A 14,391-nucleotide genomic window follows, 5' to 3' on the forward strand; every position below is an offset into this window, starting at 1 on the left:
GCCATCTATTGTTAAAAAAAAAAAAAAAAAAAAAAAAAAAAAGTTATCTTACAATTTCAGTTAGTATTCAGTTCTAATTTAATTTTATTTATTTATGTGTATATGTTCTCGGTTAAATTAACAATGTTTATTTCTGGACATCTCCTCCATTCACTCTCTCTTCCAAATTTTGCAAATTGGTTCTTTCTGCCGTTCAACCACTTAGTTCCTAAAATATTTTAGACGTAAAAACTTATCCCATTTCTTCAGAAAAATAAATATTTACACCTCAATTCACAAATTTCCTACTAGACAAAGCCATCCCTCTAGTAATTAATAATTGGCGCTTAGTATTGCCCCACAAATTATCCCCCACTATCTTTTCTTAGAAATTCGATAATAAATATGTGTGCAAATTTGGATTCTTCAGGTTTCAGAAATAATTTTATTTCAAAAAGATAATGACATGAGAAATTGCCTCTCTGCTTCTTTGCTTAATCTCATTATAGTCGACATCTTCCTCTGGCTTTGTATTTCTGTTCAATGCAATGCATGAGGTCGTCAATCAGACTTTTCTTCCTAGTTAGTGTAAATTTCATCCCAACCGTTCACCATCATTTCTATTCTTAATCTTAAAAATCTACTTTTGTGATAGATAGTAATCTCGATGATCAACTCTTCTTCCTTGAAGTAGCATCTTTCGAAAAACTTATATCTCCTTCATTTACAAATGGTACGCTTACAAATCGTACTAAGGGTGCCTTTATCAATATGTTTTAAGCCATTCCGTTGCACAAAAAAAATTATTCTCATCACTGACGATATCACAATAAATAATAAACTTAACTTTAAAACTCATTACATTCGTAAAACGCATAACATCTCTTTTCAACAATTGTGACATCACTTCTAATAATAACTTACAGTACTTCACTTTCAAAACTTACTCTTTCTTTACGCCATGATTTCGACCTTAACCATCATCTATTTTTACTAACGGCTTGTATATTTCATTTACATCCATCTACAACCCAATTCAATTTACTTCAAAAAAAAAGTAGAGGACATTTTTCCTCTGTTTATATATACAAAACAATATGTCACAAACTAACATTAAATCCTAGATTGAAGATAAATCAGAGAAAATGCCGCCTCGCCCAGAAGTCTTTTCTCAATGGGAATATATGCGCACATTCCCATCTCGACTAGTAACAAGGATGATTAAACAACTTTTGATTCGAACATAATTCATTTTAATTTTAATATATCGAGGTAAACAGGAACTATGCATTTCCTTGACCTTTGCTGGGAAGAAAACTGTTGCATTGAGTTCACAAAAATAAATGGCAACCAAAGCCAGTGAAAATAGGATTTTTCTAGCTTAGTTGTATGAAAAGAAATGTTGCAGATATGAGATTTTTTTTTTTTTTTTTAAATACTATATGCTTTGTTGAATCGAAACATGCAGTAAGTTTATAGTTTCAGTAATTTACATTTATCCATTACCTAATTTGGTTTGAATGAAATGAATGATAAGACACGTGTACACTTGAGAAATTATTCGATGGAACACCTGCGTACTTATAATTTTTGATTGCTTATCGTCGGAAAAAAAAAAAATTAATTAATTAAAAAATTCAACAAACTTTATGACAGTAGTTATTTTTTCACCTTATTAGAAGCAATGGCAGAATCACAATTAAAAGGTGGAATGTTAAATAGTTTTGGGTACATCAAATTTTCATTTTTGGTTTTGTTCCTAAATGTAAGTTAATTTATTTATTAGGAATAATGTTACAATTCATAACTTATACAATATTCAAACAGATGAATTTATACTTTAGAATGATTATTTATTTAAAAAAATATAGCATTTAAGGGTATAAAAGTCAAAATAACATTGCTAGTTGGAAGAGTATAATAAGTCTACCAGAAGCACCACTGTACAGGACAGCTTTTCCGATTTTTTCCGAAAAAGTTTATTTAAGTACTTGAACGTATCTTTGCTTTGCTACTTGTTCTCAGAGAAATTGATTCTATAGAGTGTCTGGGGGAGTTGGGATTTCACGCTTCCTTCAAAAAATAGCATTTAATTGCGGTGAAGAAAATTTTGTAGTTAACTATCATTTTAGGGCGAATTATAATTTTATACGAAATTTACAATAATGGGAAGTCGTATAAATGTTGTCATCCGTTTTTTTATGAACTTCTGGGAAAATTCCTAATGAGTTCTCTTTGGTGCCAATTTGCTTTCCTCAAAATGTCACTTCAGTGCAACTTCCGTTCTAAATTATAAATTGTATTAGGGTGAATAATACCTTTCTCGAGTGAAAAAAGTAGTTTCTCGCGAAACGCGACTTAACAATTTCTTCTTTTTTTTTTTTATTTAAACGACTTTTTCGAATTTCTTTGAACTTGTGCCAATTCAAGTAAACCTAATTCTAATTTGAAATGCTCTTGGGAACCAAGCTTCTCTGATGTGTTGTTAAGATTATCTTAAATTACTCTTTTTAACCCAGAGAAGTTAGAGAAGTGAAGTTGGTACTGTTGCTGCCCTTTTTCACGTAGAATGATCGACAGGTGAAACAAGCAGTGCTACAACTAATCTGACTCTTGAGCTAGTGTCCTGCCCACCTGTCCTCTTCAACAGCAATGCTCTTTCTTGTACAGATCTGGTGCGCTACCTTGGGCTCTACATAGACAAAAGACTAACGTGGAACCCTCACTCTAGACTTAAAAGACAAGCAATAACAAAACGTGCGAAACTGTTTTACAGACTACTTGGACGACGCTCCAAATTACCCATTGAACTCAAACGCTTACTATTCAGCACTATCCTTCAAACCTATGTGGACTTACGGCCTAGAACTGTGGGGACCAGTCAAACCTACAAACATACGGACAGTACAAACATTTCAGTCAATACGCCTCCGACAGATAGCTCCTTTCTACGTGACTAACCTCACTCTTCACAACGACCTAACATTCCATTCGCACACCAACTCGCCAAGACGAAATACCAAAAATTCCATACTGCTCTCTCTAATAGCTCTAATCCTCTTGAACTGTCTCTCGCTTTCTCTGACATTTCTAACAATCTTCCTCGCCTACTGAATTGCCAACGGCCCCGCAACTTCCTTGCAGTGTGAGCTAAACGTCATTCTTCTCTTATAGAGAGTTCTACCGCTGGGTAGTTTCTCTCCTCCCGCATCAATTCATTATTCTCGTCACATTTACTCATTGGATACATGTATACAGATAATAAATGACTAAATAAATTAAAAAAACAAAAACCTACTGGAAATAAAACAGAGATTGAATGAGATTTATTTATTTTAACGAACGAGTTCTCTTTATTGGGAGAATAGGAGAACTACATCTTAGAAAATCTCTCGGAAAAAGAATTAATATAGTTTAAGCAAAGTCTAAAGAAATGAAAAGAGATTTCTCTCATTCATGTTTTTAAAACCATCTATTTTTCGTCTGGAAAATTTTATTGATTGAAACACAAAAAATATTCATTACTGTTTTATTTGACTTAGTTAGTACTTTGCGCAAAATTAGAAGCATATGTAAATTAGATAGTAATAATTTTTAATCTATACTCGTAATTCTTAGTATTTAGTGATAAAAAGGAGTTGTCTTTTGACTGAACTTTTGATTTTGGATAAAGCTTTGGAGTCAAGTTAGCCATAGATTAGCAATAAGAAGTGACATAAGTGATTTATTAATGTGAATAAGAACGTGCTGTTTGAATGAAAAAATGTGTAGCAAAATAAGGCGTAGGCGCAATGGTAGCAGTTCTGAATTTTGTATTCAAACGTAATTACAAGAATATTAAGGAAAGCCAGTAAACTTGCGAAACAGACATTACAGTGTCTTAAATCACGGTACCTTACTAACAAGAGTAATAGTTGGCTACATAACACTAAGCTAAGTTTGAATTTATTAAGTCTGATTTTGATTTGGTTCTCAAAGTAAGTAGTTAAAAATCTTGGCGAATTACTAATACCGATTTCTTTTTTTACTGATTAACGTGTGAAAGACTTGAGTAATTCTGCAAATAATCCCAGTTAGTACAACAGTTACATTCATCATGCATTAGGGTAAAATATTAGTTGTAAAAGCTGTGCTCTTTTACAACAAGATATGCTTAGAAGATAATCTCTTTTACAATAATGATGTGCTTAAAAACAATGAAATGACATAAAAATAAGGAAATAGTAGGGTCTAAAAGGGATCAGTGTTGTCTGAAACGAATGAACACTGACCAAATACTGGCAATACTCTAAAAAGGCTCCGGGAATATTGACCTCACATGATAACGCCCCATCAATGTATTTGATTTATGAACTTAATTTCACTTCTATGCTTTGTATTTGATCTCTGTTTAGGCAAAAAATAGTAGCTGTGAACCCTTTGGAAAATGTATTACTTATGGCATTTGTAATGATAATGGGAATTCAAGACAAACTTGTGTCTACAATGGTCCGCCAGTTTTATTAAATAATAGGACATCTTTAGACATATTAAACAATATCTGCCCGACATTAATTAATAGGACAGGTATTCGCAATTAGTTTTATTATATATTACATTTAAATCTCTTTAAAAAAAATAAAATCCAAGTTCACTAGAATTATGTTTTAGGTGATAATTATTTATGTTGTAATGATGTTCAAGTGACAAATTTATATACCCAGTTTCGCATGATGGAAACATTGTTCAAGAGATGCCCATCTTGTGCACATAATCTCGCTCTAGAATTATGTTATTGTACATGTAGTCCCAATCAAAATGAATTTTTACGCGTGAAAAATACTTCTTTAAACTTGGATCTTCAAGGTAATGTCTCTAGCAAGAAGTGTGAATAGGAAATATTGTCAGATCCTTTATTACTTGAAAACAACTTGTTATTTATTTACAGTGGAATACGTAACAGAAGTCGAATTTTATGCATCTTCACAATTTTTAGACGGTACCTTTGACTCATGTTCTCATGTGTCAGTGCCATCGATAGGAAAACTAGCTTTGGATACAACTTGCGCCCCTTATACGGCAGCCACTTGCACTGCAGACAGGTGAGAGCATTTGTATTTGTACTTTGCAAATCTTCTAAATTTACTGTTTAAAGACTTTAAATTTAAATACTACAGAATTGAAAATTTTCAATTCAAAAAAACCTTTCCTCATTAACATGGAGAAAGCTAGCTGTACCAATTTCACTTAAACGTTTAAAGAAACGTGAAAGTCTAATTTAACTTTCTTTTTTTGTATTATTGGCTTTAATAAAAAAGTCGCAGGCTAAGTCACGAAAATACATTTTTTTAAAAATCTATCGACATTACTGTACGGCAATGAATCTTAAGTTCCAAAAAAGTACAGCCAGTTGCAAGCAGCAGAATAGCTTGAAGGTTTAAAAAAATAGAATTAGAAATGTACAAAAGGTTTCCCCCTCGAATTCAAACCTAATTAGAAGCTACAGAGAGGTCGTGCTAGTTCTGGCAATGATGAGAATGGATAGTATACGCAACTATGATGAAACGTAAATAAAAGGCCGAAGTGTAGGAGAATAGGAATTATAGTATAGGAGAATAAGATTAAGTAGTATCAGTAATCATAGTAATAGGATTAATAGTAGGAATATATAAGAATGCTAAAATATATATTCAATATTTTTTTAATTAATTCTATTTTTATTTTTTAAGATGGTTTAGATGGATGGGCGATCCCACTTTAAATCCTTATGCACCATCAAGGGTTATTATTACCAGAAAAGATGAACCATTTCTATTTTATAAACCTTTTAATGTTACAACATATAAATGCTATGAATCTTCTGGTGTAGGTTATATCACAATTTTGTTAAATTGTTTGTTTTATTTAAGTTGTCTTTCATATTAAGTTTTTTTTAAAAAATTGCTTTTTTAGGGGACATCACCCCCTTGCAGCTGTTTGGATTGTTTAGAGAGTTGTCCAAATAATGGAGCTTATCCAGATTTAGGAAGAAAATTTACCATACTTGGGTTCGATGGATATGCTCTCATTATGTTATGTATTTTCTTTATCATAACAATTGCTGTTATCATGTCCTATTTTATTTTGAGTAGAAGAACCAAGTCACAAAGTGAGAATTATTGACACAATATTTGATATTTTCCAACAATTTTGTTTTTTTTAAGTTTTCCGTAATCATTATTTACTTTGTTGCTAGCTTCAGTGCGTTATCCAAATGTTTCGAAATTTCAGAAAAGATTGAAGAAGGTACTTCAAATGACTCCTGCATTGGTGAAGAAACTTTCAATGTGAAATGGAACCACAGATTTAGCGATATTACTGAATCAAAACTACAATTTTTGTTTTTAAAATGGGGAAAAGGTAAATAAATTTGATGTTGAATGTAGTATTTATGAACCAGCATTTAAAACTGGTTACTTAGAATCATTTCTAACAACGCTAGTATTTATGTCCCGTCCATGCATGATTTCACAACACTTTAATTTATTTGTTTTTTAAAAAATTGCCTTTTAAAATTGATTATTTACAAAAAATATCATTATATCCAAGAATAATGTATAATACAAAAATAATATATTTTTAGTGGTGGCCAGACATCCGATGCTTACTTTATTTATTACTAGCTGGATAGCTGCTATTGCCTGCTACGGTGTTCAGTTTACTAACATTACTACTGATCCTGTTGAAATATGGGCTGCTCCTTCCTCTCAATCACGACGAGAAAAGGATTACTTTGATTCTACCTTCGGTCCATTCTATCGCACAGAACAGATATTTTTGAAATCAAAGAGACTTCACAAGGTGTTCTTTATTTCTGCAATTAGATGTGAAAATTACGTTGTATTTTAAGTTTCAATAATTTTAGTTGAATGCGCTTAATATAATAATTTCTATAGATAAATCATACAACTTCAGGTGGAGTTTTGGAATTTGGGCCTGTATTTAACACAGAATTTTTACTTGTTGTGTTGGACCTGCAGAAAAAAATTGAAGCGGTAATTTAGATTTTATTTAAATTTTTATAAATACATTAATTTTATATTATATAAAAATAAATTCTGTAGATTCCAGGACTAGTGGAAATTTGTTTTGCTCCATTGAGTAATGGACCTAAGGCTAAAAAGCTAAGTCAATGTACAATTCAGAGCGTTTGGGGATATTTTCAGAATGATGTTTCGTTATTTAATGAAACACATAAAGATTACTATAACTACACGATTAATTACTTGGATAAGTTATATAAATGCTTCCAGTGAGTTTTTTTTATTAGCTAATAGGATTAATTTTTAACTTTTCTTTCTTATTTTTATGGTTTTATATTTTCAAACAGAAATAGTCTTAGCGTTGATTGTCTTGCTCCTTACGGTGGAAATGTAGAACCTGCCCTAGCGGTTGGAGGATACCTTGATTTTGGTGAAAACTCCTTTGAAAAAGCAGAAGCAATTGTTATAACGTACATTATATCAAACTCTTTAGATCAGAAAAAACTTCAGCCCGCTTTAGATTGGGAAGCAAGGTGAGTGTAAGAGCAGAACATAGAAAAATATCTTATTTTCTGTAATAGAAATTATAATCAATATTTTTTTGGTTAAAGTCTAGCTTAATGCTTACGAATGCTCCTTTTTTTAAAAATCTTGGCGTTTAAACAAATTGAAATTTTAACAGGTTTCTGCGGTCCTTGTATTTTGTTTTTGATGCATCGAGTACTGTGTTCATTAGCCGCAAATATAATGTAGTTCTGTTATCGGAGACAGACTTAAGATAAAAAGAAAGTAACAGTTTTATGTAATAGGATGCACATAGATTTTTTATTATTCTTTAATGAGATATCCTGAAAAATTATTGTAACTGATAATGAGAAAAATTTAATTTAAAAAGTTTTGTGACTTCCTAAAAGATTTACTGATTTTTCAGCTATTTATTTTGATGGTTGTCCCATTTATATTTTTAAGGACTGGAAATTTGTCATTGTTCCGCTGAATCATCCCATACCGAACTGTAAAATAAAATTATAAGCTTATACCGTGTATTTATTAGTGTGCGACTGTAATTAACGTACTTCTTAATAAATAATCTGTCATTAACAAAACTATTTTCCCCGTATTAAATATTACAGATTTATAGATTTCATGCAAAATTGGAGTATTTCTGAAAAACCAGACTTTATAGATGTTGCATTCAGAAGTGAAAGATCTATTGAGGACGAATTAATAAAGGAATCAACAGCTGAAGCAAGCACGGTTGTCATCAGCTACATTTTGATGTTTATTTATGTTTCATTAGCTCTGGGTTCTTATAACTCAATAAATACATTATTGGTAAATATGATTACTATTTAAAAAAGTTCTGTTTTAACTTTAGATTATCATCAGTCGGTAGCTAAATTAACTTCAAATGAAATATATTTAATTAATTTCTACCTAAAAAGTACTACCTAAAAGTTAATGAAATCCAGAAAGCTTATTTATTGTTCTGTAACTCCATACCGCCTAATAGAATCCTAAAGTCATTTTTTTGTTATAGTGAGCGGATTTTTATTTTCCAGGTTAACAGTAAAATTGGTTTAGGACTCTGTGGAGTTCTTCTTGTACTTTTGGCTGTTTTCAGTTCTTTTGGCATTTTTGGTTACATTAGCTGCCCTACTACCTTGCTTACAATGGAGGTATTTTTTTAAAGGTTTATTACAATTTATTACTTCTCGAAGAAGATATATTTTGTCTTTAAAATTCGTTTTAGGTTATTCCATTTTTAGTTCTTGCTGTGGGTGTTGATAACATGTTTATTCTGGTTACTACTCATAAAAGGAAAACAAAAAGTTACGGAAGTAACGAAGAATGTATGGGTCAAACACTATCACATATTGGGCCTTCTTTACTGTTAACAACTCTTTCTGAAGCTTCTTGCTTTGCAATAGGTATATATCTTTTTAAACTACTTAAAGAATGAATTATTTTTATTTTACGCGATTCTCACTGTATATTAAAATAAAAAAATGTAAGGAATAAGTAATTTAGTTTAATAAATAGTTATTTAAATAGTAATTTAAAAAAATCATTCCGTTTACATTTCATCCAATTATTAAGATCCTTATCATGCTACTGTTTATATTTTGTTCTTTGGCAAGTTTAGTTATTGGTAAAAAGAAGTACAAAAAATAACTACTTTTGATTACGCTGTCTCCTTACTGAGTAATAAGCCTTCCAGCATGAAAACTGAAAACACCTGGCAAAAAACAGCTCCAGGTTTTTCTAGGCAACCTCTGGCAAAATAAAAATTTCTAATTTTTTTTATTATTTTAAGATTATCTATGTTTGGTTGAATCTGATAGTAAATTTTGTATATCTTTTGATTGTGTATGTTCAGCAGTGACAATTTTAAATTTTATTTGTATTTTAGGAGCACTAACTGATGTGCCAGCAGTGAAAACCTTTGCGCTTTATGCTACAACTGCTATATTATTTAATTATTTACTGCAAATGACTGCTTTTGTAGCTTTTCTTTCATTGAATAATCGACGAGAAAACGTAGGTTGCCAAAAAGCAAAAAATAGTAGGCTTACTATTATTTAAAAAAGAACTATTTGTTTTTTATTTTGCTCTAGGACAAAAGACTCGATATTTGTTGTTGTATAAGGGTGGAGCAAAAAAATCCTGAACCTACCTCCGAAACATTGGTATACAGATTTATGGAGAAAAAAATCATTCCGTTTACATTTCATCCAATTATTAAGATCCTTATCATGCTACTGTTTATATTTTGTTTTTTGGCAAGTTTAGCTCTAATACCTCATATTGAACCGGGTTTAGAACAACAGCTTTCAATGCCAGAGGATTCATATGTTACCAAATATTTTAATGTAAGTTTAATATTATAGATTACATATGTTTAACCATTTAAGTCAATTTACTAAATGTGTCAAGAGTAAAACATTATTTTGATTGCTTTAACTCTCGTTAGTTATTAATTGAAGATGGTATGTCTTTTCAATGTAAAGTTCCCGGGAAGAAACATACTTTTAATCCAAAAAAAGTGGAGTAATGGAAGAAAAGTTTTATTTCCTCATTCCAGCTAATAATATTCTATATTTCACATCATAGATCAAAAGCTAGAACTCAGAAATGTGTTTCCAGGCTTTATCATTTTTCGGATTTTATTTCTCAAGCAAAATTGTATAAAATGTTTTGATGAAAAATGGTGATCCATCTGTTTCATTCTCATCTTTTTGCATTTTGTTGCCCCCTTCATATTTCATTTCGTAATAATTATACATGTTTACTAGTTCCAATAATTACTTCAGTTTTTTGTTCAAAAATTTAGGTAATGAACGAAATTCTATCCATAGGCCCTCCAGTTTATTTTGTTTTAAAATCTGGTTTAAACATTACAAGTGACGCAGATCAAAACCTAATTTGTGGTGGAATTAGATGTAACTCTGACTCACTAATTGCTCAGATTTATGGAGCATCACGTCAGAAGCATAAGTGAGTGTTTTTTTTTTTTTAATTTTTATCTTCTACCGTTGCCTACATTGTTCTACATTGCCATAATTTTTGAAGGAAATTTCATTATCTGAGATAATTGGCGCCCGGAAGCATTTTCGACCTCCAGACAGTGTTCTCTCGTTTGCAGACAACACTGTCTTATTCATTATTATTATTATTATTAATATTAATATTATTTCTTTGTAATTGATGTGACTTACTGCCTAAGGACCTTCATTTCGACAACAGCTTCATCTTGGTTAGATGATTTTAATGATTGGACAACAGTGGAGGGTTGTTGTAAAATGTATAAAAATGGATCATTTTGTCCACATAATGGTAATTGAAATCTGATTTTTCCTATAAATTAATGACTTTTTATTTTATTATTAAGAGTTGAAAACCGTACAGTACAACTTTTATGATTTGTATTCATTATTTATGAAGGTTATTTCTTGCTTAATTCATCAACTTCCCTGTTGTTTTAGATGATTCATCCGATTGTGTTTACTGCAATATTTCTTTTAATGAGGACAAAAGTCGGCCGAGTAAAGAATCATTTAAGTATTTCTTACCTTTTTTTATTCAGGATAATCCTGATCCTTTTTGTGCAAAAGCGGGACATGCAGCTTATGGTCAGGTATGGATTTCTATAAAAACACAAATTTGATACAAGTAATAGTAGATTATTTAAAAACAAATTATCGTTTTTCCATTAAACCATTTCTTTAAACATCTAAGAGTTAAAAGTTCAAAATAAACGTATAGCAGGATTCGCTAATCCACTTCACTTCACAGAAGCGCATGTCAGATGGCTGATGATTTTTTTTTTTAATTAATTTTAATAATTTTTTTGTTATATAATTTAAGGCGCGTCAACATCTAAGGTTATTTGCACCCGGAGCTTTTTTCAGTGCACTGCCGGCCTCCGGACAATGTTCTCTCGTTACAGACAAGTCTGTCCATCACAGGGTCAGGAGCTGGATTCGAACCCGTGTCCTCATAAAACCCCTTCATTTTTTTTTAGCAGTTTCTGATTTTTATATTTCCATTCAATTTCAATTTTATTTAAGTTATATATAAATATACATCATTGAATAAATGAATTAAGATGTTAAAGAATTTAACTTTTAATTAAAAATGACTTTATGACTCTTCTACCAATTTTATTAAAACGCCCCTTTCTGTTTTGAGAATGACGCGCAAAACATTGCTATGTTTTATGTTTCCTGATTTTATTGGTTTAATTTTTTGTTATTTTTCTTAATTTAGAGCTTAAAATATGTACTCGACGAGAAGGCTGAGCCATTTGTTACCGATTCTTATTTCATGGCTTATCATACAACTTTAAAAACTTCAAAAGATTTTTACAGTGCTATGAACATGGCAAGGATAATAGCAAATAATATCACAAATATGATAAATTCCCAAAGATCATCTAACAGCTCGCAGGTGGAAGTATTTGCGTATAGGTAAATTGACCTTTCTTCAATAAATAAATATCATTTTTTTAAATTTATTATTTTAAAACTTTTTTTAAACTTTACAGTGTATTTTATGTGTTTTATGAACAGTACTTAAAAATATGGGAAGCTGGTGTGACATCTATATGTGTATCGCTTTTGGTTGTTTTTATTGTTACACTCATATTTACATGCTTTGATATCATCTCATCACTTATTGTACTGTTCACCGTATCGATGACTACATCAAATCTCGCGGCTTTAATGTATTTATGGAATATCAATCTCAATGCAGTTACACTAGTCAATTTGGTAATGGTATGTGTTATTTCAATTATTGCCATTTTTAAAAATGTATGAAGTTTTCTGCTACATTCTGAACAGCAGTTATTTAAAAAAATAAATATAAGGAAGAATTAATAATACATTTAGTAGCTACCTTCCCGTTTCAAAATCAATATTTTTCCCATATTAATGGATTTATCCTTTATGTGGATCTATGTAATAAAATCACAAATGAAATAGCCGTTTGGGTCTGCCAAAAAAAAAAAAGATTAATACTAGGTGTTCCCTTAGAAAGTTACATTTATTTTATCCAAGGATTGTGCCTCGTCCCATACCTGAGTGCTGGTTCAGAACATGACTCTGCTGGAGAGTCAAATATTCTGTTACGCAAATTCTTATGCCTGAGAATCTCTTATAGTTGTCACCTCTTCCTTTAAGAATTGTGCAACTTTTTTTTAGCGAGTATTGTATTATGTACTCTATAAATGTATTATTGCTTTCAGTCTTCCGTTCAAACTTTTCACTCAATAATAAGTTCACTTATCCTTAAAGATATCTGTTGGGCTTAGCTCTTTAAATTTCTTAATACATGGTTACTCATCAATTATAATGTTTCAGGCAGTTGGAATTAATGTTGAATTTTGTACTCATATTGTGCACGCATTTAGCTTGTCCCCTTTAAAAACAAGAACTCTCCGTGCTAAAGAAGCTTTACTAATCACAGGTTCTTCTGTAAGATATTAAACAATTGTTTTATAGTTTGTAATTTGCAAATTTTCATTTTGATACCCATTTCTGAAATTTTAATTACATATTTTGTCCAATTCAGGTATTTTCCGGTTTAACATTAACAAAATTATTAGGAATATTTGTGCTTGCATTTTCTAGGACTCAGATATTTCGAATTTTTTATTTTCGAATGTATTTAGGGATGTTACTATTTGGCGCAGCACATGGTTTAATATTTTTACCAGTTCTATTAAGTTATGTTGGTAAGTAAAGCTTAAAATATGTACATAATAGTAGGACATTTTATTCGTAAGTTTATGAAATATAATTATAAGTTTTTATTGCAGGTGCTGATAATAGTATAAATCAGTTTTTAAGATCAAAAAGGAAAACCTAAAAGTTTTTCAACTACGTAAGAATTCATTTAAGAAATATTTAAAATCTTACCTCATTTAAACTTTTTTATTTCTTAAAAATCAAACACTATAGGGAAAAGTATTAAAAGCTCTGAACTAAATAGTTTAAGATTAATTTTTGCACTTTTAATTGAATTAATAACAATTTAGCAATTAATTTCAAATATTTTTTTTATTTCAGTATTACTGTAAACTGCAGGTAAAAAGTATTTCAACTTTAATACTACCCAGTAAGCGCTGAATTCTCTGCAAGGGATTTTCAATCGAAGTGATCAGATTAGGTCGGTTTCTTTGAGCAGAAAAGAGCTGCAAGTTTGTGGTTACTTTGAATACATAGTAATCACAATAATGTGAATAATGATAATTTATTATTTAATTGTGTACATTGTAAATATTAATGTTGTAATTATTTTTGAAGAGACGTCTGTTTTATTAAATTTCATTTTATTTTTCAACCTGTATATATGATATTTGTAAAAACACTATTTTTGAATAAATCTACTAATAAAAAACAAGCATCTCTGGCAGACTAGATGTAATGGATTAAAAAAGTAATACAACATTAAACGATCCGCCATTATTCCAGAAATTTTTATTTCGTAGTGCAAATAAAGCTTCAAGGTATTTGGAACTTGTATTTGGCACAATATTTACTAATCATTACTTTATAAATTTGGAAATTATAATCATCACATCATATAATCATCACTGAACCTTCAGAGTTAATTATTTCCGCAACCTCTTTCTTCCTTCACTGCAATCAGTGCACTTGTCATTCTAATTCCTCCGTCTCAAACCTGCAATAGCTGTCTAAAAGTACACCTACAAACATGGTGCGTGGTGTGCAGAGTGAGGAAATCTACTCACCATCTTTTCGTCTCCTGCTGAAAATCACTTTCTTCCACATCCAATATTTGGTGTTCTTAGTGGCTCTTCTGATTTGCAATCGTCTGCTTCATTATTCTGGATTCATCAAAAACTAAGTCCTCACTTTCATTTATCGCTTGATCCGCCTTTCAA

General features: G+C 30.6%; 1 protein-coding gene across 1 annotated transcript; it reads left to right on the forward strand.

The window, feature by feature from the left end:
• Positions 1-35: 35 nt before the first annotated feature.
• On the forward strand, positions 36-13,662 carry LOC141452693 (NPC intracellular cholesterol transporter 1 homolog 1b-like). Its single transcript, XM_074125075.1, has 25 exons — positions 36-1,744; positions 4,374-4,545; positions 4,630-4,824; positions 4,907-5,060; positions 5,688-5,823; positions 5,911-6,106; positions 6,229-6,357; positions 6,581-6,798; positions 6,894-6,992; positions 7,062-7,249; positions 7,328-7,513; positions 8,114-8,315; positions 8,543-8,659; positions 8,734-8,911; positions 9,394-9,521; positions 9,599-9,853; positions 10,315-10,478; positions 10,708-10,817; positions 10,967-11,118; positions 11,751-11,950; positions 12,028-12,259; positions 12,845-12,958; positions 13,056-13,218; positions 13,303-13,367; positions 13,553-13,662. The coding sequence occupies exons 1-24, from the start codon at positions 1,664-1,666 to the stop codon at positions 13,350-13,352; spliced, it is 3,819 nt and encodes a 1,272-aa protein (XP_073981176.1). The 5' UTR covers positions 36-1,663; the 3' UTR covers positions 13,353-13,367; positions 13,553-13,662.
• The last annotated feature ends 729 nt before the right edge of the window (positions 13,663-14,391 follow it).

The sequence above is a fragment of the Rhodnius prolixus genome, unplaced genomic scaffold (assembly GCF_049639745.1).
Source record: "Rhodnius prolixus isolate KJV_2025 unplaced genomic scaffold, Rpr scaffold_3, whole genome shotgun sequence".
Lineage (NCBI taxonomy): Eukaryota > Metazoa > Arthropoda > Insecta > Hemiptera > Reduviidae > Rhodnius > Rhodnius prolixus.

Bases quoted from the DNA above. Each gene is read 5' to 3' on its own strand.
- LOC141452693 (XM_074125075.1), top strand. From the start codon at position 1,664: ATGGCAGAATCACAATTAAAAGGTGGAATGTTAAATAGTTTTGGGTAC. The intron at 12,959-13,055 runs GTAAGATATTAA...TGTCCAATTCAG, and splicing joins TACTAATCACAGGTTCTTCT to GTATTTTCCGGTTTAACATT. The intron at 13,219-13,302 runs GTAAGTAAAGCT...TTTTTATTGCAG, and splicing joins AGTTCTATTAAGTTATGTTG to GTGCTGATAATAGTATAAAT.